Genomic DNA, 25,160 nt, shown 5'->3' on the forward strand with positions numbered 1-25,160 from the left:
ATTTTTTATTATGTCTGTATATCTTTCTTTTATGTTTCTTATACCCTTTTTTAAATTATCGTGTCATGCATTTTTTAATCATCGTGTCTTATGCATAATATTTAATTATATAAAAAAATGTTTTTAACCATCTCTTTTTTCTTCAAAATTTGTAACTTAATTCTGCTTTATTATTTATTAACCAAGAGTTATGTTAATTAACCGAAGTTTGTCTTAAACCTTGGTCGCTGCATTATCTCGGTATATATTAGTTATCGCCCGGCAAACTCGCGGAACACAACATGGAGATAGCTCGATCCAGGAAAATCCTACGGAAAAGCCATATACCATCTCCGTAAACTTCGCGCCGGAGGCTCTCGACTTTGATATTCTCATCTTCGTTCGCCCGTTCTGGTCGGTTTTATCTCTTTTTTCTTCTTCCTTTTCATTCTTTACCCTTTAAGTGTGTATAATTTCGTCTACAGAGTCTCATCTCTTTTGAACCTCGCAGCATACGAAGTAACAGGAGGAGAAAAGGAAGCCGGGAGATCGAGTTACAATCGACATTTAGCATATTGAATTTCAGAAAACCTCGAGAGACAGAGGGATGATTTTTTTTTTTAACTAGAAACAGAAATCTGAAAGAGATGTCGGATTAGTTATATTTTATTGATCGAAAAGTGAAGTTAAATTCAACTATAAACCCTAATAGCACACTATATCCGAAAGAGACATTTAAAGGATATCCAGAGGACATTCGAACATCCTCAGAATGTTCTCTGAACGTCTTTGGAGTTTGTTAATATTAATACTTTAATTGTGGTAAAGGATTCAATCTGTATAGCCAATCAAAATATAAACAAAAAATCAAAATATTTTTATTTTCTTTGTTTATATTTTTTTAGTTAGAAATAGAAATCTGAAGGGGATGTCGGACTAGTTATATTTTATCGATCGAAAAGTGAAGTTAAATTCAACTATAAACCCTAATAGCACACTATATCCGGAAGAGATATTCAAAGGTTATCCAGAGGACATTCGAACAACCTCAGGATGTTCTCTGAACGTCTTCGGTTTATGTGTGCTGATAAGGAAATCTATTTATCAGCTATACAAACTGTTTATTATTTATTATTAGAAATTATAAGCTTACGCGGTTTGTTAATATTAATACTTTAATTGTGGAAAAGGATTTATCAATCTGTATAGCCAATCAAAATATAAACAAATAATAAAAATATTTTTATTTATTTGTTAAAGTATTAATATTAATAATTGTAGATAATAAACAATCCGTATATCCAATAAATAGATTTATAATCGTATCTAAGCTCACTCTTCGATCAAAATAACACAAAACTATTCCTCTTAAGAAAAATTTTCGCGAAAATTATATGCACGATCCTCGGTACGAAATCTTGATTTGAGATTGAAATGTCGGAAAAATGAATACAGTTAGAATTGAGCGAGACAGAACGAGATTAGGGAGTTTGGCGCGTGACATTTGGCGAACGTGGTTACATTTCTACGAAATTTTCCCGGCTCTGGCTGCCAATACGTCATCATTATGGTCCATTTCGCGAGGTGGAAGCGAGCTGGATTCCAGCCCTACATTCTTCATTCGGAATTGCTGTCCCTCTTCTCCTTCTCTAGAATATATAGCACTATCTTTTTTAAATTATTCACACAAAGAGTTTTGATACATATATATATATATATATATATATATATATATATATGTATATACACGAAGTTATCTCGATTTTACCATTTCACAAAAGATTCTAAAATAAATTGCTTCATTTTAGCCTTCATGATGCTACTTGTTCTACAAAGGAGATTTGAAAATCTTCTGCATATGTTTTATTCAAAATTGTCTTGCGTAAATGTATGCAAAAATATATAAGGGGAAATATGCTAAATCGTACCCCCTAAGGTGAGTATTAAAATTGCAATAAAACTATCAAAAAAAAATGACAAAATTCTTTTATTCGCTAAATATTAACACATCATTTTCAAATTGTAAATTAAACATTTTTAAAAAGTAGTATTTGATACAATTTACAATACCGATTTGCTAAATTATTCCCGTGAATTTTTAAATCGTACCTCTAACAATAAAATTAAAAAATTGTAAAAAAATAAAATTTTATTTTCTACAAAAGTCTACAACAAAATATATCTATTAATATAACTATAAAAAAGTAATTATAGTAGTACTATAAGTATCATATTTATAATCATAAAGTTTCTTCGAAAAATTAACAAAAATATTCTTTGTATCGCACAAAAATATCTTGCCTTAATAAATTGTACTCTTACATTTTTGCTGTATACACTTATAAAAAACTATATTTCAATTCTTTTAATAACATTGTGTAAAAAAAGTAGGGAAACACATGTTTTCTATTAAAAATCTGCATCACTGTAATTAGTTTGACATATGAAGCAGTATATTCTTGCAATATATGCAAAACATTTATATCGTTGATATTTATTATTACGAGATATTTTCGTAAAAGAGAATTTATTATCATAAATATCGATGTTATATTGTTAGAAGTGTGCTCGGAATATTAAAATTCCTCTTTAAATTTGTTGCTTTAAAGCTTTTACACATTCTTTATTCATAACATAGAGGATGACTCGCGTAAAATGTGACAAGCCAATAACTTTAAAAATATTTTCAAAAAGTTATTCTCATAAAAAAGTTTCATGTATTCGAAGGGTCTTTCTAACTACATAAATATAAAATCACCCATGTTACCTCTTCAAAAAGAACATGAGAAGGGAAGCAACTTCATAATTTCCAATGGAACCCGCTATAAAATGTTACTTATATTTGGATTCTATGGGAAAAAAGAACAAGTAAACTTTATGGATCATTTGTTCGAAAATTGCTTCTATTAAAAGTTATAAACACTTAAACTTTGTGAAGTAGAGTACGTTCAAACTAATGATAAAACCATAAAGTGAATGAAAGACTTGATAGTTTTTTTTTTACGTTATTAAATGTTCGAACTGCTGATCGTTCTCATCTAAACACTCATTAATTCTAGTTACAAAATTTGGTTTAACTTTAAACAACATTTCTAGGGTCGCAAGCTTCACACATTCTTTGTTTTAAGTCTTCTTCCGTCAAATGTGGTACGTCTTTGCACTATTTTTTATAAAAGTATATCAAAGAGAAAGTCAACCATAAAATAAAAAAAACCTTAATAAAGCCTCTCATTTAATTTTAATTTCATCATTAGTTTGATTGTGCAGTTCTAAAGTTTCAATGTTTGACAGAAGCAGTTTTCAAAGAAACGCGTTTCAGGTAAAATTTATTTGTTTTTTCCTCCCGTTTCCTCTCGAATACATGAAACTTGAATTCATGTTTTTGATTCAACACGCAGTGTTGTGCTTAAATAATTTTAAAATTAACTAAATAAGAATAAGATGAAAATACGTAAATTTATTTTAGATAAGATAAAGATGATTTCGTTTTAAATATATCTAAAGAAAAGATAACATTATGTGGCAATTCATCTAGATAATTTCCAGATAATATTATTTTTAAGACCGCTTATGTAAGCACAGTTATCAAAAAAAATATAAATTATAAAAGGGATTTGAAAATATGTATTCTATTTTTATTTGTGTAAGTTTTTACCGCTAAATTTAAATTTAAATTTCATTCTAAATTATCTTTTAACATTATTCTAGATAATTTGGAAAAGATAACACTTTTTATCTATATAAAATGCAGATTATATATAATACATATTTTTCTTATCTGTATAAAGACGGCACCAACATTTTATCTAAATGATCTATATAATTTTGTTTAAATAACGGCAGATCAAACACTACTGTTCAACAGATATTTTCCGAGTTATTGACTTGTCACACACTTTACGTGGGCCGATTCAGTATATCCTTCTCTGCAACCAGTTTCAATATAGCTTCTCCGAGCGTATTTTTGTTCAATAATCCCCGGTTGTGCATAAAGCGAAAAAGAGTGACTCGAACATTATCTGTTAGAACACACATTCTGATTGGCTCTCTAAATAACGGTTTTGTACTCACGTGACCATTCACGCCGCGAGCCGATGGCCGTGGTAAGAGCGTGGTTGCAAACTGTTTCAAACTATCGACAGAAGTTTCCGCCCGGCAGACGGGATTTAATTAAATATCGCTAAACGCGCGCAGCATGCATACATATACATATATATATATATATATATATATATATATATGTATATGTAATGCGGAATCTCTATAAATCGACTCGAGCAGCACAGAAAATACATGTAACTCGGTCGCGGCGGAAAAATTTCAATACTCGCGCGGAAAAAAAAGCGGCGATTCAAATTGGATGGAACTTCCGCGGTAATGCACATCCGATATAAAAAAAAAAAGTTAACGTTCGCAATATGAGAAATTCCATCATCGCCGCTTTTCAGCCGGTTGGTCAGCAGCGGAGTACGTCGGTTGTATATTTAATCTTCTGAAATAAATTATTCTCGCGATGCGCGCGAGAGATAAAGAGAGATAGATAGATAGATAAAATATAATAAGGAAGCTATGAAAGTATGTTAAATCGCGCCCGTTCATTAAACCGTACCTCTATATTGCATTTTTTAAAGAGTTAAAATATTTTAAAAGTTAAAATATTTTAATTGTTAACGCTGTCGAGAAATATAAATAAGCAATTCAACTTATCATTAAAGCATTTTTCATCTCATTTAATCCTATGAATGCGTTGAATTAGATAAATGTTTAAAAATTTTTTTTTATTCACAATTTTTGTTCTTTATATTTAAATGGACAACTGAAGAAAATATCAAATTTTATAATTATATCGAGACAATACTTATTTGTATTTCTGTATGATATAAAAAGTATTTTTGTTGAAATTTTAAAGACAAAAGAGGCTACTTTGAATTTTTGAATTTATGATTATTAATATGATATTCTTATATAGATATATTTTGTAGCAGATTGAGAACTTTTATAGAAAATAAAATTTTATTTTGGTCACAATTTTTTTATTTTATTGTTAGAGATACGATTTCGCACCAAATACTTTTAAAAAAAGATTTAATTTCCGACATGAAACAATGATAAAATGCTAATATTTAGCGCATATCGTTGCCAAAAAACCATAGTTTCAAATGAATAAAAAAATTTTGTCATTTCTTTGATAGTTTTATTGCAATTTTAATATTTAACTTAGGATGTACAATTTAACATATACCTTGTTCTACATATATATAGATCTTGAACAAAATACGTGATCATCATTGTAGACCAGATTTTAACAAAAAATGACAACTATGTTCGACATTTAGACGCGGCAGGAATTGTAAGAGTTGGCGAATGAAAGAATTTCGCGTTCAAAGTTTTTCCTATTTTTTTCTTCCCGCGCTCCCGGAGTTATTTCTTGTAAAATCTCCCGTGTGAGGTTTTTAACGAGCCAAAACTGGAACGATCGATACGTACGAACCACAAAAACGCAAGCAGGAAATATATCGGGCGAGCTTTTTTGCTCGTTTCTCCGACAGATTGCACCGCCATACGTTCCTCGTTTTCGTCCTTCTATCACGTGACAAATTGTTAGTCGAACATTACGGATCCGTGTACGTAAATGAAAATGGGTGCGCGTCTCAATAAATGGCGCGGAACAGGTGATTATACCTCGGAACTTTTATCGGAAGAATCGCGGTTTTTTTTTATATATATCATTATTAACGTCGAACGTGATATTGCGCAACGAAACGTCGGCTTCATTTGAGAATAAAAATACAAAAAATAAAAAATTTACATGGCAAATGAAAAGGTAGATTTATGCTGGAAACGCGATATTTTCATTTAATAGAATCCAATTAAATTATATATGTATATCTCACAAATCTTTAAACGTTTATTCATTTAATCGACGTGTACGTTGTGCGTATATGCGTGTTCGCGTATTTTATCAATAATATTCCACGCGTAATGAATAATTAGTGAATAATTGTAAATGCAGCAACGTCAAATATTTAAATCATTAAATTGAATCGTATTATATTGATATGATATTTAAAATTTTGTGTTGTCGATTATTTTACACAGAAAAAATACAATATATTTGACACCAATTTTATTGTAGGTATAACTTTCAACATTTAATTTTTTTTTTTTAAATTTTCAATCAAGTTGAATCGATAATGAAAGTCTATATTAAATCTTTAATTAAGCAAATAAATTTCTACCATTTACTGAAGAGTATATAATTTTGTTACCTGCGTAAACTTAGAGCTCTATAAAATTAGGTATTCTCGTCCGCCATTTTTCTTCCAACCGCGTGTGAAAGTTAGGTTATACCTCGTATACATATATACATATGTCAAAATGTCAATACGCATTGTCATTGTACGTCTATCAATCTCGCAGTTAATTAAAAAATGTATCTTAAATATTGAATCTATTAAACTCAAAATAAGTGTTCGTTCATAACAACGCAGCCAGGCATTTTAAAAGCACAATATTTTATGCGACAACGAAAACACGATGTGTTGATCTCTGTAACAATATTATTTTAAGTTCAATAAACTCGAATATTTAAGATAAATTTTTTAATTAACTGCGAGATCGAAAAGCGTACAATACAATGACAATGCGTATTGACATTTTGACATATGTACATATGACATATAACCTAACATACCTTCACATGTGGTTGGAAAAAAAATGGCGGACGAGAATACTCACTTTTATAGAGCCTTAGTAAACTTTTTGACAGATATTGCTTTAACAAATTAATCTATAGACTGATCGGTTTACCAAAATTTGTAATTTCTTAACGAAATATCGCGTTTAATGCAATCGATGACGTAAATGTATCGCTATTGCACTGTAACAGGTATATGTTGAAGCTTAAGGATATTATTAACGACACGAGCGAAAGTTCCGCAATTAAGCTATCCTGTTTGCTTCAGTGTGTGAGTGCATGTTTGCGTGCGTGTGACATCATTACGTTAATTATCTCAGATAATTGTGTAATTGTATTCGGGGCATAAATTACCATTTACAGTCGAACGTTTGTCCCGAACATTTCTGTGCCGAGAGGGATTTTGTAATAGGAACGATTCGTGTTTCCGAATAATTGGTTTTTTTTATATATATATATGTTCACATCGAATTTCGCGTCTTTGTTTTGAAAAATAAATTTCTATGAGACGCGAGAGTGAGATATATAGTCATGTTATCACGATTAACTCGTTGAAATGCGTATAATATCCCTCGAATAAATCACGAAACGCATAATTAATTGCCTATCACGTTGCGATATCTCGATAGACAGTCCAATATATGGACTGAATAGTAATGGCCCCTAATAAACATCCATTATCATTGGATTCAGATATAGTTCTTAATGTACGCTGTTGTCGGATTTAATATTTATTAATAACACCGAAAATTCGAATGCTGTGACAAATTATTTGGCAAACAATAAATTTCAAACCAAAACAATTATATATAATATAATTTTACATATAGAAATACATTAAAATTTATATACATATATAAATATATAAAAATTTAGAAATATATTTAAAAAAGTTATTAAAGTTCAATTTATTGACTAAATAGTGAAATTTTTAATAAATACCCATTAATTCAGATATAGTATAATTCAGATATATATAATATTTTCTTAAAAATAACTATGCATTTTCTTCGCTAATTGATTCCTTTCATTATTTTATGGATAAAAGTATTAAAGTAAGATTGTTGAAAAATGAATATTTTACAAGATATTTCATAATGTATATAATTTAAGTATCAAATATCTTGTAAACTATTCATTTTTTAGCCATCTTACCCTGATAACTTTTTATGCCGAAAATTGCGAGGAATCGATTTATATAAAAAAATTATAATTCCATTTAAAAAACATAAATGACCTTCAAATAACTTTGAAAAGCGCCCTTCGGAAAAAGTCATTAGCACCATCTTTTGTCCCCCTTCAAATCATTTGTCTGAAACATTTTGTACAATCAAAAATAAAAAGTTTTCGGAGGTGGTCGATTAAAATAGAACATCCTGTATATAAAAAAAGTTCTCTTATGAATTTTAATAAGTTTTATTATAATAATCTGATAATTTTAATAATCCGTGAGAAATCTTACAATTCACCGTCCATATCAATTTCCCTTTCGTTCCTCGGCGCTTTATCGACTCGCACTAGTTAGGTTTCGGTATCATAGGTCGCGGTCGATCGATTAGCGGGATTTCAATTAACCTCCGCAAAGGCAACGAAAAAGCTGCCGAAGGTCCGGGAGAGGAAGAGGGCGTGTGACTCAAACTTCTAAATGCGGCTCGGTTTGCAAAACCGTCGTGGGCTCTCATTGAACTCGCAATTGAGGTCTCGGTTGCCGATCCATCCTCTTCCTCCTCCGCAATCCATCCTCATTTTCCCTTTACCTCTTTTAATCCCTGTCGTGCTCGTTTGCGTTTATCTTGATCCCTATCCTTTGTGTTTAGGATCCCCCATCCTCGTCTCCTATTTTATATATATAGGATATATACAATATATTTGAGATTCGAGTGTCAAATTTTTTCACGTTAAATGTTTTTGAAAAAAAATACTTTTTTAATATACTTAAACAATACTCTTGTAATATTTAAAAAATACTATTGTAATATATATTTAAAAAATACTTTTGTAATATCAAGAAATACCGTTTTAATATATTTAAAAAATACTTTTTTGTAATATATTTAAAAAATACTTTTGTAATATAATTTAAAAATACTTTTTTAATATATTTAAAAAATACTTTTTTAATATTAAAGAAATTCCTTTTTAATATATTTAAAAAATACTTTTGTAATATATTTAAAAAATACTTTTTTAATATATTTAAAAAATACTTTTTTAATATATTTAAAAAATACTTTTTTAATATATTAAATAGTTTGTAAAAAAAACATTAATGATCTCTCGTGGAAAAAAGACTAGAAGTAAAAGTCGAGAGTTCATGGTTTGAGAAGGGAGGAAGAGAAACCCCATTTCCACCTTTCCTTATTATGGATTCCTCACGACACGCTTCCCCGCTTCGCCGCACACGAAAGCTGAAACTTTCGCTTAATGACAGAAGTTTTATTGCCGGCCATCATTCAAGCCGCCGACATACTAAAGTGGGCGATAGGATTCATCGTCGCAAGTACATATCTCTGTCATTTTCGCCCAACTTTCGGACCACGATTCCTGGTCACGGTCAAATTTTGGAAACACGCTGATTTTCACCCTCTTGCTACATCAAAGTTATGCTTAGATGATTTTAAACTTAACTAGATAAAGATGAGATAAAAATATGTAAAATTATCTTAGATAAGCTGAAGATGATTTTAAATATGTACATCTAGATGAAAAATAGCGATTCATCTAAATAACTTCCAGATAATATTATTTTTACGACCGCTTGTGTAAACACAATTATTTTTAAAAAATGTAAATTATAAAAGGGATATAGAAATATTTTTATATTTTTATTTGTAAGTTTTTACCGCTAAACTTAAATTTAAATTTAATTTTAAATTATCTGAACATTATTTTAGATAATTTAATAGAGATAACACTTTTATCTAACAATAAGATGCAGATATAAATAATACATATTTTTATTATCTATATAAAGGTAAGATGACGTCAAAATTTCATCTAGATGATTATCTATGTGATTTTATTTAGATAACAGTGTACATCTATGTTTTTTTAACATTTCATAAAACATCGCGTGTTTACGTATATTTATATTTAAGACATTTGTATAAGGCATTTTGTAAAAGACTGTGAAGTGAGTGGTTTAAAGATTTAGATGAGAATTGTAATAAAACAGAGGATAGAATATGGAGTGATGAAATAGATAACATAAAAGAAAGAATATTGAGAAAACTTTGAAAGAAGAGAGAAAGAATAATTATGAATAAGGAAAAGAAAGCAAGATTATAAACTAGTACGAGAGATTTGTATGTGAGTATATAGAAAGTACTATATAAGTAGTTAAGCAAATTTTGTAAACTAAGTTTACTTCTTGGCAAAAAGGTAAAATTAAATAAGTTTATATTTATAATTTTATATTTGTAATTTTAAAGTTGTACTTGTACTTTATTTGTGTATTTCATATTTGCATATTATATTTATATTTGTATGTTATCATTATTATAAATACACATTATTTTGCGCACATTATTTTGGTAATAAGGTTCTAATAAATACATAAATTCGCACCGCTGAAAAGAGATTCCATCTTGTTAATTATAACGTGCTCCATATTAAATTTAAATCAAAAGTTCCGATATTATTTTCCGATATTACATCACTTTTTATAAGATAAAAAATTGAAGATATGATCACTTTTTTATAAGATAAAAAATTGAAGATATGCTTGTAATATTATTTCGTTTTAAAATAAATGCTAAAAAGAGGATGTTTAAAAGGAAAAATTCTTTAAAGATTAGTATGAGATTCCTAATTTAAAAATATAGATGAAATTAAATTATGTTATACTTTATTTATTTATTAGATTCATCTATTCTTCTAATAAACTAAAAATATGTATTATGTTAAAAAAACATACGACTGTTTGTTATTAACAAGGAATATATTTTTAAATTTAGGGAATATTTAAAAAAAGGAATATCTGTCGAGAGAAATTTTCCTCTCTTATTTCAGGAGAATAAAATTTTGTCGGGGCGCATCTTTTCCATCTCCGGTGCCAACAGTCTGCACATTTCCAAAAGGGTTGCGTTAAATGACGTAATCGTTGGCAAAGCGCCGCGGGCGCCTCGCAGCGGGGAAATTACGCGTATGGAGAATTTCCGAAACAGTAATGGTTCCGCGTGCGGCGCGCTACGATAAACACGAGCGGAATTCCCGGTCGCAGGGGTTTATAAGCGAGAATAGCGCAATTTTACTCCACATCCTCCGCCATCATAACTGCAGGGACCGTGGCGATCGCGTGTGCTGATCCGTCCGGTTTTACGATAATTTCGTAGGTAAAACGTGCTGATAACCCAACGCGCCGAGGTACGATGTAAACGCGTCTGTATTTTTATAATCCCCAAGATTTTGCGTCAGTCAGCTCGTTACGTTTGTTTTAATAATGTCGTTTTTTTTTTAGGTGCAGTAATTTATTTCTGCACTTTGCACAAATTTATATATTAAATATATGTATATTACATATATGTATAGTAAAAATCAATATGTAGGGTGTTCAGGTTTCTATCAAAAAATGTTTCAGGGTTTTGAAAGAAAAAGACATTTGAAATTATTAAAGAAAAGACAGATTTTGAAATTATTATTTTTTTAAACAAAACCATAATTTTCTTACATATATGAATTTCTGGTATTATATTTGCCGTAAAAAATGTTTAGAATAAAATAGTTGAAAAATGAATGGTTTACGAGATATTTTATGCTATATTCCGACACATTTTGACGTGAAATGTGAAATATCTCATAATATATTCATTTTTCGATAATCTTACCTTAATACTTTTTTGCTTAATCACAAAAGTATGTTTTTTTACATCAATCGATTTATCTCGTTATTTTATGCAGAGAATTAATAAGATAAGATGATTGAAAAATGAATATATTACGAGATCAAAAGCATAAAATATCTTGTAAACCATTTGTTTTCAATTGTGTGTTTATTCTAATAGGTTTTTATATCAAATATATTAAATGTTTTTATATTAAATAAAATATTATATTTTTTAAATTAAATACTCTTTAATAATTTTATATAAAATAATAAATTTTATATTACGCAAAATTTTTATGCTAAATATTACGAATCAATTTATGTGAGAAAATTCTAGCTTTGTTTAAAAAAGTAATAACGATCCAAATCTTAAATATACTTGAAATAAGACTATACGTTTATGACAAGATATTTCCCTTGAAATCCTACAATTTTTATATGAAACATTTTTCGATAAAAGCATTAGATTTTAAAAAATAGTAATGCGTTATTTAAAATGGGACACTCTGTATAGAATTGTAAAATGTTAACAATAAAATAAAAAATTAACAATAAAAAATAATTCTATAGAAAAACAACAATATTTAACAGTATGCTTTTATAAAACAAAACAATGTTTCATAGTCCAAATTCTTATTTTTTTTTATTTTTTTAAGAGCAAAGAAGGAACAATGGATGCTTTATATCGAGCGATATAACTTTCCGTTTAAAGTCTATTCGAAATGGTGGCGAACAAATTTTCGACGGGTCACGTTTCGGTGAAACTGGCTCAGATAGAAAAGAAATTCCGTGGAATCTTTAGAGGGTTCGTTTTATTTTTACGATTGAATTTTATTGTGAAATTGGCGTTCGTGATTGCGATAACGTTTGGTATGCGCGAAATATATTTGGGTTATCAGATTATCGATTCTTAGACAAACATTCAAGATTCTATAGTTTTCTCTTGTATTAATTATTGGAATGGAAAAATTATTGGAACTGATGTAATTTATCGAATTTCCACAAGAAATGAGTTCCCATATATATTATACGTTCTCGTATTATAAAAAGGATGATACGAGGGAAAAAAGAAGAGATAAAGTTTAAAAATATTATTTACCTTTAACCGCATTGAGCTTGTTCCCGACCATCTGCTTCGCCACGAATGCAGCCATCTTGGTACTTTGTAGTTATCGCACCGCTATCAAAGTCACAATCTGTAACGAAAAATTATTACATCGTATATATATATATTTTGCGAGATAGAAGACGGCGGAAAATGATGAAAAGTCGAATCAATTTTCTGAAGAAGAAATTCGGTAATATTACCATATATTTCTCTGAAAAGTCGCGATTCTTAGCTCTCGAACCGTCTATTTTTCTCGACGATTGTTCTCTGAAAGCAAGTTTCGTGGAACAAGAATGATCTTTTTGCGTAATATTTTTATTTCATTCATTTCTTTCTACGGCGAACTATCGGATTTTTTCTTCTCGTTGGTATGCTATATTCAGACTCGATATCGCGATTGCTTCCAACATACGGTTTAAAGAATCTTTCAATAGTTGTAATACTTGTATAAGTGTAATTTCTCTTGGAATTTATAATATGTTATAAGAATTCATTGATATTTAAGTTTCCTGTGCGATTAACTTGTCTATCTTCTTGAAAGCTTTACAAGGTAATAAAACTTTTGTTTTACATCGCCAATGTAAAGAGTTAAACTTTCTAATTAAAGAATATAAGTATGCTGCCTTCTAAGCCGGGCAATAGAGCCAAGGAAACGAAACGAAAAATTAATTAAACGGAACTGTATCTCAATTTGAGATCCCAAAGTTCCACATATAAATTAATTTCGAAACTTACATATGGAGAAATAAGCGAGAAAAATATAGGTCCGAAAAGTCGCTGAAGCGGGAATCGAACCCGCGTCTTTCACTTTCCGGGCGACTGCTCTTACCAACTAAGCTATTCAGACCCTTTCGATCCCATATTTTTCATTTGCCTTTTAAGTAGATATTAGTAAATACCGCCGTGATTAGCCCAGGCGTGAATAAACTCAGAAATAAATATTTTTATCGGCTCTCAATATAAAGAATATAAGTATGCTGTCTTCTAAGCCGGGCAATAGAGCCAAGGAAACGAAACGAAAAATTAATTAAACGGAACTGTATCTCAATTTGAGATCCCAAAGTTCCACATATAAATTAATTTCGAAACTTACATATGGAGAAATAATATTTAATTAAATATATTAAAATATAATAAAATAATTTAATTAATTTTTCGTTTCGTTTCCTTGGCTCTATTGCCCGGCTTAGAAGGCAGCATACTTATATTCTTTATATTGAGAACCGATAAAAATATTTATTTCTGAGTTTATTCACGCCTGGGCTAATCACGGCGGTATTTACTAACATCTACTTAAAAGGCAAATGAAAAATATGGGATCGAAAGGGTCTGAATAGCTTAGTTGGTAAGAGCAGTCGCCCGGAAAGTGAAAGACGCGGGTTCGATTCCCGCTTCAGCGACTTTTCGGACCTATATTTTTCTCGCTTATTTCTCCATATGTAAGTTTCGAAATTAATTTATATGTGGAACTTTGGGATCTCAAATTGAGATACAGTTCCGTTTAATTAATTTTTCGTTTCGTTTCCTTGGCTCTATTGCCCGGCTTAGAAGGCAGCATCCTTATATTCTTTATATTGAGAGCCGATAAAAATATTTATTTCTGAGTTTCTAATTAAAATCTTTTATAATCGTATAGAGAATAGTGAAATCTTATGATTCATAAGGTTTTATGAAGCTGTCATCCTAATTATCATTTATTATTGAACCTTGTACCATCCTCTCAAATAATATTGGACGTTCCTATCTTTCCTTTTTAATAAAGTTTTTTAAATAATATTTTTATGATTAATTTATCTAATACATTTTTTCCCATTATGTATCAGTAATGTAACAATTGCGAAAGAAAGAGAAAAAAATGATTTATATGTTCTTGTAAAAATCTTCACATATTTCAAATGAAACAATTAAAATTTTATTATAATATATTAATGTTGTTAAATAAAATATTGTTGAAAAAATATCAATTAATATTATTTAACGAATTAATATTTTGACAAATTAATATTGCTAAAATGATCAAAGAGACGATTAAAAAACGCGCGCAAAAACTTGCTTTCTTTATACATATATTTCCTTACAACCGTCTTTCTTTCCTAACTTTGCGTGTGTGAAAATGATATATGTTTCCTGTGGGATCACGTCGCCCTTGATGTGCCGTCGACGATGAAAGTATTTTAATCTTACGCCATATTCATACATCACGTACGTCAGACTGTCGGAAGAAAGTAACGTTTTTTGTTTCCGTTATCCTGGCATTAAAAAATTTGGCAATATCTACAATAAATTTTGCACCGAAAAAGAATACGGGCTCTCGCTTTAAACAATTATTTTCTCAGAATTTTAATAAAGATGTAGGGGTATCCATTATAATTATTATAATACATTTTTTTTATATATTAATACAATTTTTATATTAATAAATATTAAGGTGATCCTAAACGTTCTTGAGAAGTTTGTGATTTCCGTCCTGTTTTATCGACAAAATGTGAGGTTAGATAATGAAATTCTAAGCATTCATAATTCTGTAATCAAGATGTATGAGACTATAAACATATTGATACATTTTTTTCCTGTACAAATTAAAGTATTAATATTAACAAAGTACGAAGCGTTCTAATTTCAGGTAAAAAACAATCCGCATAGCCAATAAATAGATTGGTAGTTTATCTAACCTCACATTTTGTCGATAAAACAGGAAATAAACAACAGACTTCTGAAGAATGTTTAAGATCCCTTTAATATTGATATTTCATACATTATTTTGATATTAACATAAATTGTAATAAATCTTTCGAATGACAAATGATTAATCTAGATTAAGGATTATTGCGCGAGTTTAGTGTCCTTACAATTTTACTTGTGTAACGTGTGTAATTGCGGAAGAGGCGGTATATAATGGCCGAAGAGGGTAGATCAATAGAGAAATATAAAAAAAATACGCACAAGAGAAAGGGAGACAGACTCGGAGAGGAAGAGAGCCGGAGTCTGGAGAGAAGACGACGCCAGTGAAACAGGCGTCGAGACGTCTCGGCGCCTCTTCCCCAACCATCGACCTCCGTGATTTTCCAACAACACGCGACAATTTATCCCGTCATTCGTAGGAGGGAAGAAAGAGAGAGACGAGGTTGCACATGCTCTTTTCCTTTCCCATGACGTAACACACTTTTGCTTCTATTATCCTTGCACTAATGGTACACACTTAATCCTCTCTTCTGGTTTCCAATTATTTATAAGTACAAAATCTCATTTTAATTATATATTATAATCTTGTATATTTAATATAGTTAATAATAATTTTATTAATATAAAAATAATGTATCACATATTAATATTAAAAGGATACTAAACGTTCTTGAGAAGTCTGTTGTTTATTTCCTGTTTTATCGACAAAATGTGAGATTAGATAAACTATCAATTTATTTATTAGCTATGCGGATTGTTTTTTATCTGAAATTAGAACGCTTCGTCCTTTGTTAATATTAATACTTTAATATAGTTAATAATAATTAATATATTTAAGGACATTTAATTTATATATTAGAGAAATTATGTGTGCTAAATCGTATCTCTACTGTATTCATTAAACAGATTTAAAATGTTTTAAGGTGTTAAGGCTGACGTTCATAAATTTATTTTGTACAATTTTCGTGTAATATTTGACACCCCGTGCCTGAGCAAAGAGAAGCAATTAAATGTATTTTATTAAAGCATTTTTTTTATCTTATTTAATCCTGTATATGTGGAAGCGTTGAAAAATCGGCAAAATGTTTTAAAATTATTTTTTATTTGCCATTTTTTTGACAAAGCAATAAAAGTTCTGCAAAATGTACCACTAACTTTTTCCTATTATCGTACTGGTACGATTTAGTAAATTTATTTTTTACTTTAGGCATTAGTTTTCTTTATATTTACATAGACAATCGAAGAAAACATCAAATTTTGTTATTATATTGTGACAATACTTATTTATATTTTGTGTGATATAAAAGTATTTTTGATGAGAATTTATAAATATAACATTCTTATATATAAATAACAATTGAAAAAGCTCTTTTTTATTAAAAACAAGGAGTATAAAAAGGCTTGTAAGAGCTGTGTAAATGGCAAATAAGTTTAATAAGAATCAACGCATATAATAAGAAATTATAAGATACAAGCAAAAAATTAAATAAAACATTTTTCTTATATATATGTTTTGTAGCAGATTGAGAACTTTTGTAGAAAATAAAACATCATTTTTATTACAAGTTCTTAATTTTATTATTAGAAGTACGATTTAAAAATGAATACAATTAATTTAGCAAACCGGTATTTATAAATCGTACTAAATATACTACTTTTATTTGATTCTTAATTTAGATATATGAAACAATGATATATTAATGTTTAGCATATCGTTGACAAACCGTAATTTTAAATAAATAAAAAAAATTTGTCTTTTTTTAAATTTCTTTTATTGTAATTTTAATATTTAGAGAATAAGATTTAACTTTTCTCAATAATTTTTACCTGTTATGATTTTAAGTGAAATTTAATCAAATATTAAACTACACAGCTAAACATTAGTTTAAATTTGATTATCTCCAATTTTGTAATTGTTTATTACAATAAACACAAAAGAGCGTTGTAAGAAATAATAAAAAAATGTTAAATAAAATATAATTAAAAAATTCAAGATGTTCAACCTTCGCGACTCATCGTATAATTTTGGACGATGTCAGACTCTCTGCATCGTTGAGGATCAAATGAAAACCTATTGAAGTGCCTCTCTGTCTTAGAAAAAAAAATGAGACCGAAAAAGGAAAAGTGTGAGAGAGAAAGAGTTACTTTTCGTCTTAGAGAGAAAAGCGTATGCCTTGTTAGAACGAAACTCGATTCACTCGCTTCAATCTGTTTAATGAAAGCGACAGATAAAATCTTCGACCCGATTATAGTTTCCTCTCAAAGCTGATATATACGACGAGAGTTAGAATTATCTAATAGATTTTTCAGATTACAATTTCAAGTCTGTAATTATTTTAATTTATTATTTTTATAGACATTTTATATCATCATCATCATTATTATTATTATCATTATTATTATTATTATTATTATTTGTATTATATCTTTTATACATTATTTTACTACATTTTATTATTATACTTGTTACTCTTTAAATTATTAATGATATAAAAGTTATACGTACATACATGTGTGGTAATTGCAGAGTTGGGTAATAATTAATTAATTAGTTAAAAGTTTAAAAACAGTTAAAAAGTTAATAATTTTTAGCTTAGCTTAGTATTAATTTTTTTCCTAAGTTAAATTTCTTTATCTTTGAATATTTATTGTTTTTTATAAGTTATAAACGTATTATTTTAAGTATTATTAATTTTTATGTTCATTTGTCATCAATTGTAATTATCAAAAAATATATTTTTAAATAAAAATCAAAATTTCTTTGTTATTATTTTTTTTAAATTAAACAAAATTCTAATTTAATATAAATGTTTCTAAAAATTAACTTTTGATTTAACTTCAGTTCATTTAATCTTAACTTAACTGACAATGAGTTAATTTTTTGTTTATGCAACTTTTAACTGAACTAAATTAATTTTATAAGCAATCAACTTGAACTTAACTTAGTTTTCAAAAATCATTAACTCACCTAACCCTGGTTAATTGTAAGTAAGACAAAAAACAGCTTAGGTAATAGTCTCATAGAATGTTCAATTTTGCTTATTTCCTCAATATTATCCATACCATATTACACATAATATGAAAGATAGCTGCTAGGAATGCGGACAATTCATACGATGGCTAGACGTATCGAGAAAAGGTATGCAAACAGCTCAAAGGATTTCATGCTTTAGTGACTAGTGGAAAATTGAGAATATAATAGGCAACAAAAGCCGGAACGCAGTAGTAGATAATGCAAAGGGTTGATTGGCAGCCAGGAAAAACCGAATGGCTCGAGAGTATCGTAGGCATCCGCGAGGTATTTTCAGTCTATGATCAGCCTCACCGACGAGAAACCGACGGAATAATTTAGCGCAACATTGCTTTAAATTAATTTCAGATTGTGCTTCCAATAGTGTATATTGTGCATCAAGCTCATAATCTGAAATTATTATAAAATACAAAAAAAATGATAAAATATATTTCGTGTTTTGTATGCATTTTTATAATTAAATTATATACAGACAGTGTTTGCTGTTATCTAAATAAAATTATATAGATAATATAGATGATTATCTAGATTATATAGATGATTATCTAGATGAAATTTTGGTGTCATTTTATCTTTATATAGATAATAAAAATATGTATTATGTATATGTAGCTGCATCTCAGATAAAAAGTATTATCTTTACTAAATTATCTAGAATAATTCTGAATTATCTAAAATATTTTAGATAATTTTGATTTACTGCCTAAGTTCTACTATTTAAGTATTTTCATAGCACATGAAAATACTTAAATAGTAGAGAACTTAGGCAGTAAGCGATAAAAATTTATAAATAAAAATATGAATACATATATTATTTTATATCCCTTTTATAATTACCTATGTAAACCTGGCATCCAGCATTTTACATATTTTTAATGTAATTTTACATATTTTGTTTACAATGCATATTTATGTAAGAAATTTAAAATCTAGTCATTAAAATAAAATTAATTTTGTATGCATTTTACGATAAAATTATTTAGAATTTGATCTTCTACACATGTAAAGCTTGGAAAATCTTGACAAGCTTGTAACATTACACAATTCGCAGAAAGATTACGAACTTAACTCTAAGATACTCGATTCATCAAGTTGGCATTAGAAGCTAATACGACACGTACAAATACTCGAGTACGATGCTCGATCAAATCACGTCGCATCATATCTTGCGTAAGTAAGAAGTCATGTAAAGAAGGATCATCTGTCAGCGCGCAATCAATCGATCCGTCATGTGGATTCTAGGTCAAATTATTGTTAGTTAACGGCAAGAGACCATTTTATTTCCACCTTTCTTGTCTGGACAATTAGAAATTGTGTGATAAAAAATGCTGGAATAATACAACGATGCACAATGCATGTGGAAACAATACAGCTGTTCCATCATATTAACATATTTCTTTTTAAATACAGCGCAAACCATATTTTATGTATTTTATATCGGGTTTTTTCTTCGTATTTTTTTCGCACAGATGAGGTGGTACGAAAAGGTTAAAGGTTGATAATAACGTTCCCGCTAGAGAAGGAATGTTTTTCATCTGAATCATTTTTTTATCGAACTAAAAAACTGGGACGTATTTCAATATTCAGGCGTGAAAAAAAGAGGAGCGGACTAACAACGAAACGGAATTTTTGCTTGTTTCGTCTCTTTCGAAATATCCAGGCAACACAACATTAACCCAAATTGACGCAACAGCAGAATGTAAAATGGAAAAGAACCTGCTGCTGGAGTGAGAATTCGTGCACTCCGGAACGCATTTCTTATTAACACTGTGTTCTCATCCTGTCACCGGGATCTGGCCCGGAATTTCCGGCCTGGAACGTCCATGCATCTTACGCGACCTGACTGCAAAACGAAAAAAAACCCTCTGCTTGCGTCATTCGCTGTCGAATTTTCAATTCTGTGCTTCACCGTCGACGACTTCTCTTTCTTTCTTGCAAATGTTCCTTTTTCTTTGTCTATTTTCCTTCCATAAAAAAAATAGTTTTTTTATTGAAATTCAATTGAATAATCTAAAGCAGACAAATAAAATAGTAATGGTAGCAAAAACTAGTTGCCTTTATATGCAACAAGGTTTTTTAGACCAATTCTTTTTAACAAAATCGTTTTTATAAAAATCTTGGCGTAAGAAAAATTAATTTTTTTTCTCGGATTAACATTTAATTGAATAACACAAAGGAGATAAATAAAAAATAAAAAGAGTAACTTAAGAATAAAGTTTTTTTTAACAATCATTTTTTAATAAAATTCTGTTCATTTTTGTTCCTTACAAATGTTCCTTTTTTTTCGTCTATTTTCCTTCCATAAAAAAAATAGTTTTTTTATTGGAATTCAATTGAATAATCTAAAGCAGATAAAAAAAATAGTAATGGCAAAAACTAGTTGCCTTTATATTTGCAACAAGGTTTTTTTAAACCAATTCTTTGTAACAAAATCGTTTTTATAAAATTTTTTTATTAAATTCTATTATTCTTTGCTTGCCCTTTTCACATATTTAAGAAATCATAACTTAATTATTACATAAAATAAACAAGTAAATAGACGTTTGCCCTTTTCACCTCTTTTTACGTAGGAAAAATTAATTAATTTCGGATTAACATTTAATTGAATAATACAATGGAGATAATAAAAAATAAAAATAGTAGCTTAAGAATATAAGGTTTTTTTTAAACAATCTTTTTTTAAATAAAATTCTGTTCATTTTTGTTTACCATTTATAATGTCTATTTGAGAAATCATAACGATTATTATTATTATTAAAAATAGACGCCATTGAGGGCAAAGTTGAAATACGCCGAGCGTAATTCCTCCTATTAACTCTACTTGCAGTTTCAAAAGAAAATGAATTCACCGATGCGTGAATAATGCAGCAAACGTCAAAAAATCCCTGAAACTGCTGACCATCGCGGAAATAAGCATTCCATAATTAGCATAAATTTTCCAGTGAAGCAAGAAAGAGCAGATAATTGAATTTATGAATAGATAGAAAAACAATGAACGAACATTCAAATATAATCGTTTCGGCTCCAACGATTGTCTCTCAATGAAATATGCGGAACACCGTCTCTCTCAATTTGAATTTATTTACACGGAGAAAAAGAAGAATAAGCCTATTCGTCAAAATGTTGAAACAACTAAAGAGCTCGGTTGAAAAGTAAACGTCTTGGAATACAATACAAATACTTTTGTAATAGGATATGCTTTTCTTCGAGTTTCCAGCTAGAAATACACGCCACCCCCTTTACATCTTCCGTCGAAAACGGGTTTCTTCAATTGGTCCATTATTTTGATCGATAAATACTCATGGTTATTTTTATTACAAACAATTCTTGTATATATTTAAAATTAAAAATATTATTTTTTTTAATAATAAAATAATTTCCGTGTCGACAATGAAATAAAATCGCAAGATTTATTATGAACGATTCAATACTGTCAAAAACAGTTTTTTTCGATTACGAATATATGTAATTTTTTTCTTTACTTCGATTGCTTAGATATTTTCATCTCAACTTTATCTAGCTAATTTGAAAGTCATCTAAGCACAACACTGCCTATATATCCGCGATTTAATGAAATGACAGTTCGCGTCCACGTGTAACCCTGTACAAGATTACAAGTATGCAAACGCGAATCGTGCCGGTACAAACATGAATTCAAGCGTGTATTTGAAAAATCGAACGAAAGCGGAACGAAAGTATTAATCCGGAAACACGCGAGGCACGAGACCGCTAACGTGTGTGAAACAAAGGCGACGCGGTCGACGATAATAAAATTTATCAGCGGTGTTATCCGGATTCACGCAGCACGAGCAAATCTGTTGGATTACAATTGCACATTTTGCGCGATACAAAAGCAATTTTCATCGATATATACATATATAGTCTCCCTGCGCTGTTTCCGATTTTGCTCACTCGGGACGAGAATTTCAATTGAAAATCGCTTTGAAAAATAGCTGGTTAATTAAAAAGGTCAAACTCGCCTATTTGGTGCACGTGATGCGGAAGAATTCAACAAAGCATAATCGCGAAATGTTATTATTATCATCCGATCGATCGACTCGAAACGCTCGAGTTCGCCCGCGAAACCTTGGAACCTTCATCCTATATCCGAGGGTAGGATTTAGGATTTTTTTAGTGCCCTCTTAAAGTTCGCATCGTGAAAGTGACACCGCGATGCTTTCATTGTAATCGATAGCGGGATAAGAGCCAGAGAGTAAATGACGTCGCCGTTAAAAAACACAACGGCGCCGCGGCGCGGAAAAATTTCAAGTCGTCACATTTTCATCGATGAAACGTTTACTGTAATTACATCGCGAGGGAAGATAGAGAGATACGTGTACATAGGGTGTTTACGAAATATTTGAACAAACTTCTAGACGTGTTTTCCTCATATCGAAGTAAAGAAACAAAATAACATATTCGTAATCGAAAGTAAATGGTTAGGTTAAGTTAGATATTCAATTAAATAGCGGCCATTTTTATTTAAACGCTTACTCGCTATAATCAGTGTAGTGCTTAGCTGATTTAGCTGGATAAAGATGAGATAAAAATGTAAATTCATCTTAGATAAGATGAAGATTTTGTTTTAAATATATCTAGATAAAAGATAAAATTATATATATATATATATGACGATTTATCTGGATAATTTCCAAATAATATTATTTTTAAGACCGCTTACGGAAACACAGTTATAAAAAAATGTAAATTATAAAAGAGACAAAAATATTCATATTTTTATTTATAAGATTTTATCGTTTATTGTTTAAGTTCTACTACTTAAATATTTTTAGGTACTATGACTATAACCAAGCACTATATCTGAATTATTTTCTAGATAGTTATTCTAGATAATTTAGTAGAAAAATAATACTTTTTATATAAGATACAGATATACATAATACATATTTTTCTTATCTATATAAATATAAGATAATGCCAAAATTTCATCTAGATGATCATCTATATAATTTTATTTAGATAACAGCAAACAGTGCTTATAATTATATATTTTAATAATGTTAATACATACTTTAATAATTTTTAATAATGTTAACATAAACTGTTTTAACCATAATTGCGCAACTATTCATTTTTTACTATAAATATATGTAAACTTGTTTTATTTCGACGTGAGAAATAAACCCCTAGAAGTATATCTAAAAATTTTATAAACACCCTGTATGTATGTATATAGAAAATAAGAGTCGACGACGATAAAAGATGCGAGAACATAAGCAGAACACTTAATGACGATGCGATCTTTTATTCTGGTGATACATAAAAAAGTCTTTGTTGCTTCGTCACTCTCCGAGGAGACGGAATCGAATGCAAATTATTTATATCAGTCCCGGGAACTTTTTCTTATTGCAAATGATAAGCTTCGATCATCGTAGCGCATAATGTATAATTACTCCTGACACAGTTACTATTACTGATTTATACATATAATGTTACATGGCGTTTAATATCCGATAACGTTACATTCTATATAATATATATGCAGGATTAATCCGGACGTTTGTCCTATATGCACACATATATATGTATAACATATAATGTATAGGTACACAAAATTTGATAATGTATACAAAATTATAAGGTTACATAATTATATAAAATTATATATGTAGTTATATAATCATATAATTAAATTTTATATAAATATATCATTTATATAAATATGTTTATAATATGTGCAAAATTTACTATATATAATGTATAAAATTTACTATATAATAATGTATACTAAAGTAAAAAAAACCGGGAAAATTGCACCTCAGAAAGATCTTTATAAAGAGTTAAATAAAAATATTTGTCAATAAAACAGATCTGATCAGCATCTCCTTAAATATATCCGCTAAATTTCGGAAAAAAAGAAGAAAGGAAAAAGAAAAAATTACTCGATTTTCGACGAGTTTCAAGAAGGACATAAGGTATGATTACCGAAAACTGAATATTTTACATTTTATATGTCACAAAATTGTTAATTAACTCAAAAAGTACTTAATGAAAAAATACTTAATTATAGGTTTTCGGAAAACTCTTGAGATAGAAGCTACAAGAATATGCAATGAAAAATAGGTGGTTCCATTTGAGAAATTGAAGGTGACCTTTCCGTGATCTTAAAGCAACCGTTCAAGGTCAAACCAGTGGCACAATCTGATCTCCCAATCGAAACCATACATTTTGTCTAAACGTTTCCTTTCACAATGAATAATAAAAAAGTCATTTGGGATGGGACATTAAAATGAGACACCCTGTATATTATGTACATATATCTCAATATTTTATAAGAGGTATAACCTTTGCATACCACAGGATGTGCAACTCCCGTAAACTTGATATGTATCGAATACATAAATATGTCTCTTGCTCTTATTGGTCTTTCGCAAAGGTTTCTTTGCCACGAAAAGCCCCGACGACGACGAGCTCGCGCCGATCGAGGAGGGACTAGAGCGAGGAGAAAGACGAGAGACGTAGTTGTGCTACTACCAGCGCGTATTGATCTTTACTATTATTAGTCCGTCGACGGCCCCTATTAGAATTGTCAGAAACTGTTACTGGTTGCTACAACCCGGCTCTTGCTTCGGCCATATATAGAAGTCACTTTGCGATTAGATGTATTATTATACTATTTAATATATATTATCGCTCTTCACGTATTTCTTTCTCTCTTTTATTGATATAATTTATTAATGGAGGTACGTTAATCGTATTCGTGGTATACAGGATGCATCTGACAACTGGGACGGAATATATACTCTGTTGTCTCGTAAGCGAAGAAAAAACAATGACAAGGGAAAATATTGCGTGACGTACCGAGAATTAATTTTCT

General features: G+C 29.4%; 1 protein-coding gene across 1 annotated transcript in view; it reads right to left on the bottom strand.

Moving 5' to 3' along the window:
- The window catches only part of cpx (synaptic transmission protein complexin), a 220,856-nt gene that overhangs the window by 145,450 nt on the left and 50,246 nt on the right, over positions 1 to 25,160 (bottom strand). The window contains exon 2 of the mRNA XM_085486438.1: positions 12,601 to 12,697. Within this exon, the coding sequence (XP_085342564.1) occupies positions 12,601 to 12,655 (55 nt within the window). The 5' untranslated portion in view covers positions 12,656 to 12,697. The remainder of the gene's footprint in view (positions 1 to 12,600; positions 12,698 to 25,160) is intronic.

The sequence above is a fragment of the Nylanderia fulva genome, unplaced genomic scaffold, assembly GCF_048542155.1.
Source record: "Nylanderia fulva isolate GAGA-0341 unplaced genomic scaffold, ASM4854215v1 Scaffold43, whole genome shotgun sequence".
In the NCBI taxonomy this organism is placed as follows: Eukaryota; Metazoa; Arthropoda; class Insecta; order Hymenoptera; family Formicidae; genus Nylanderia; species Nylanderia fulva.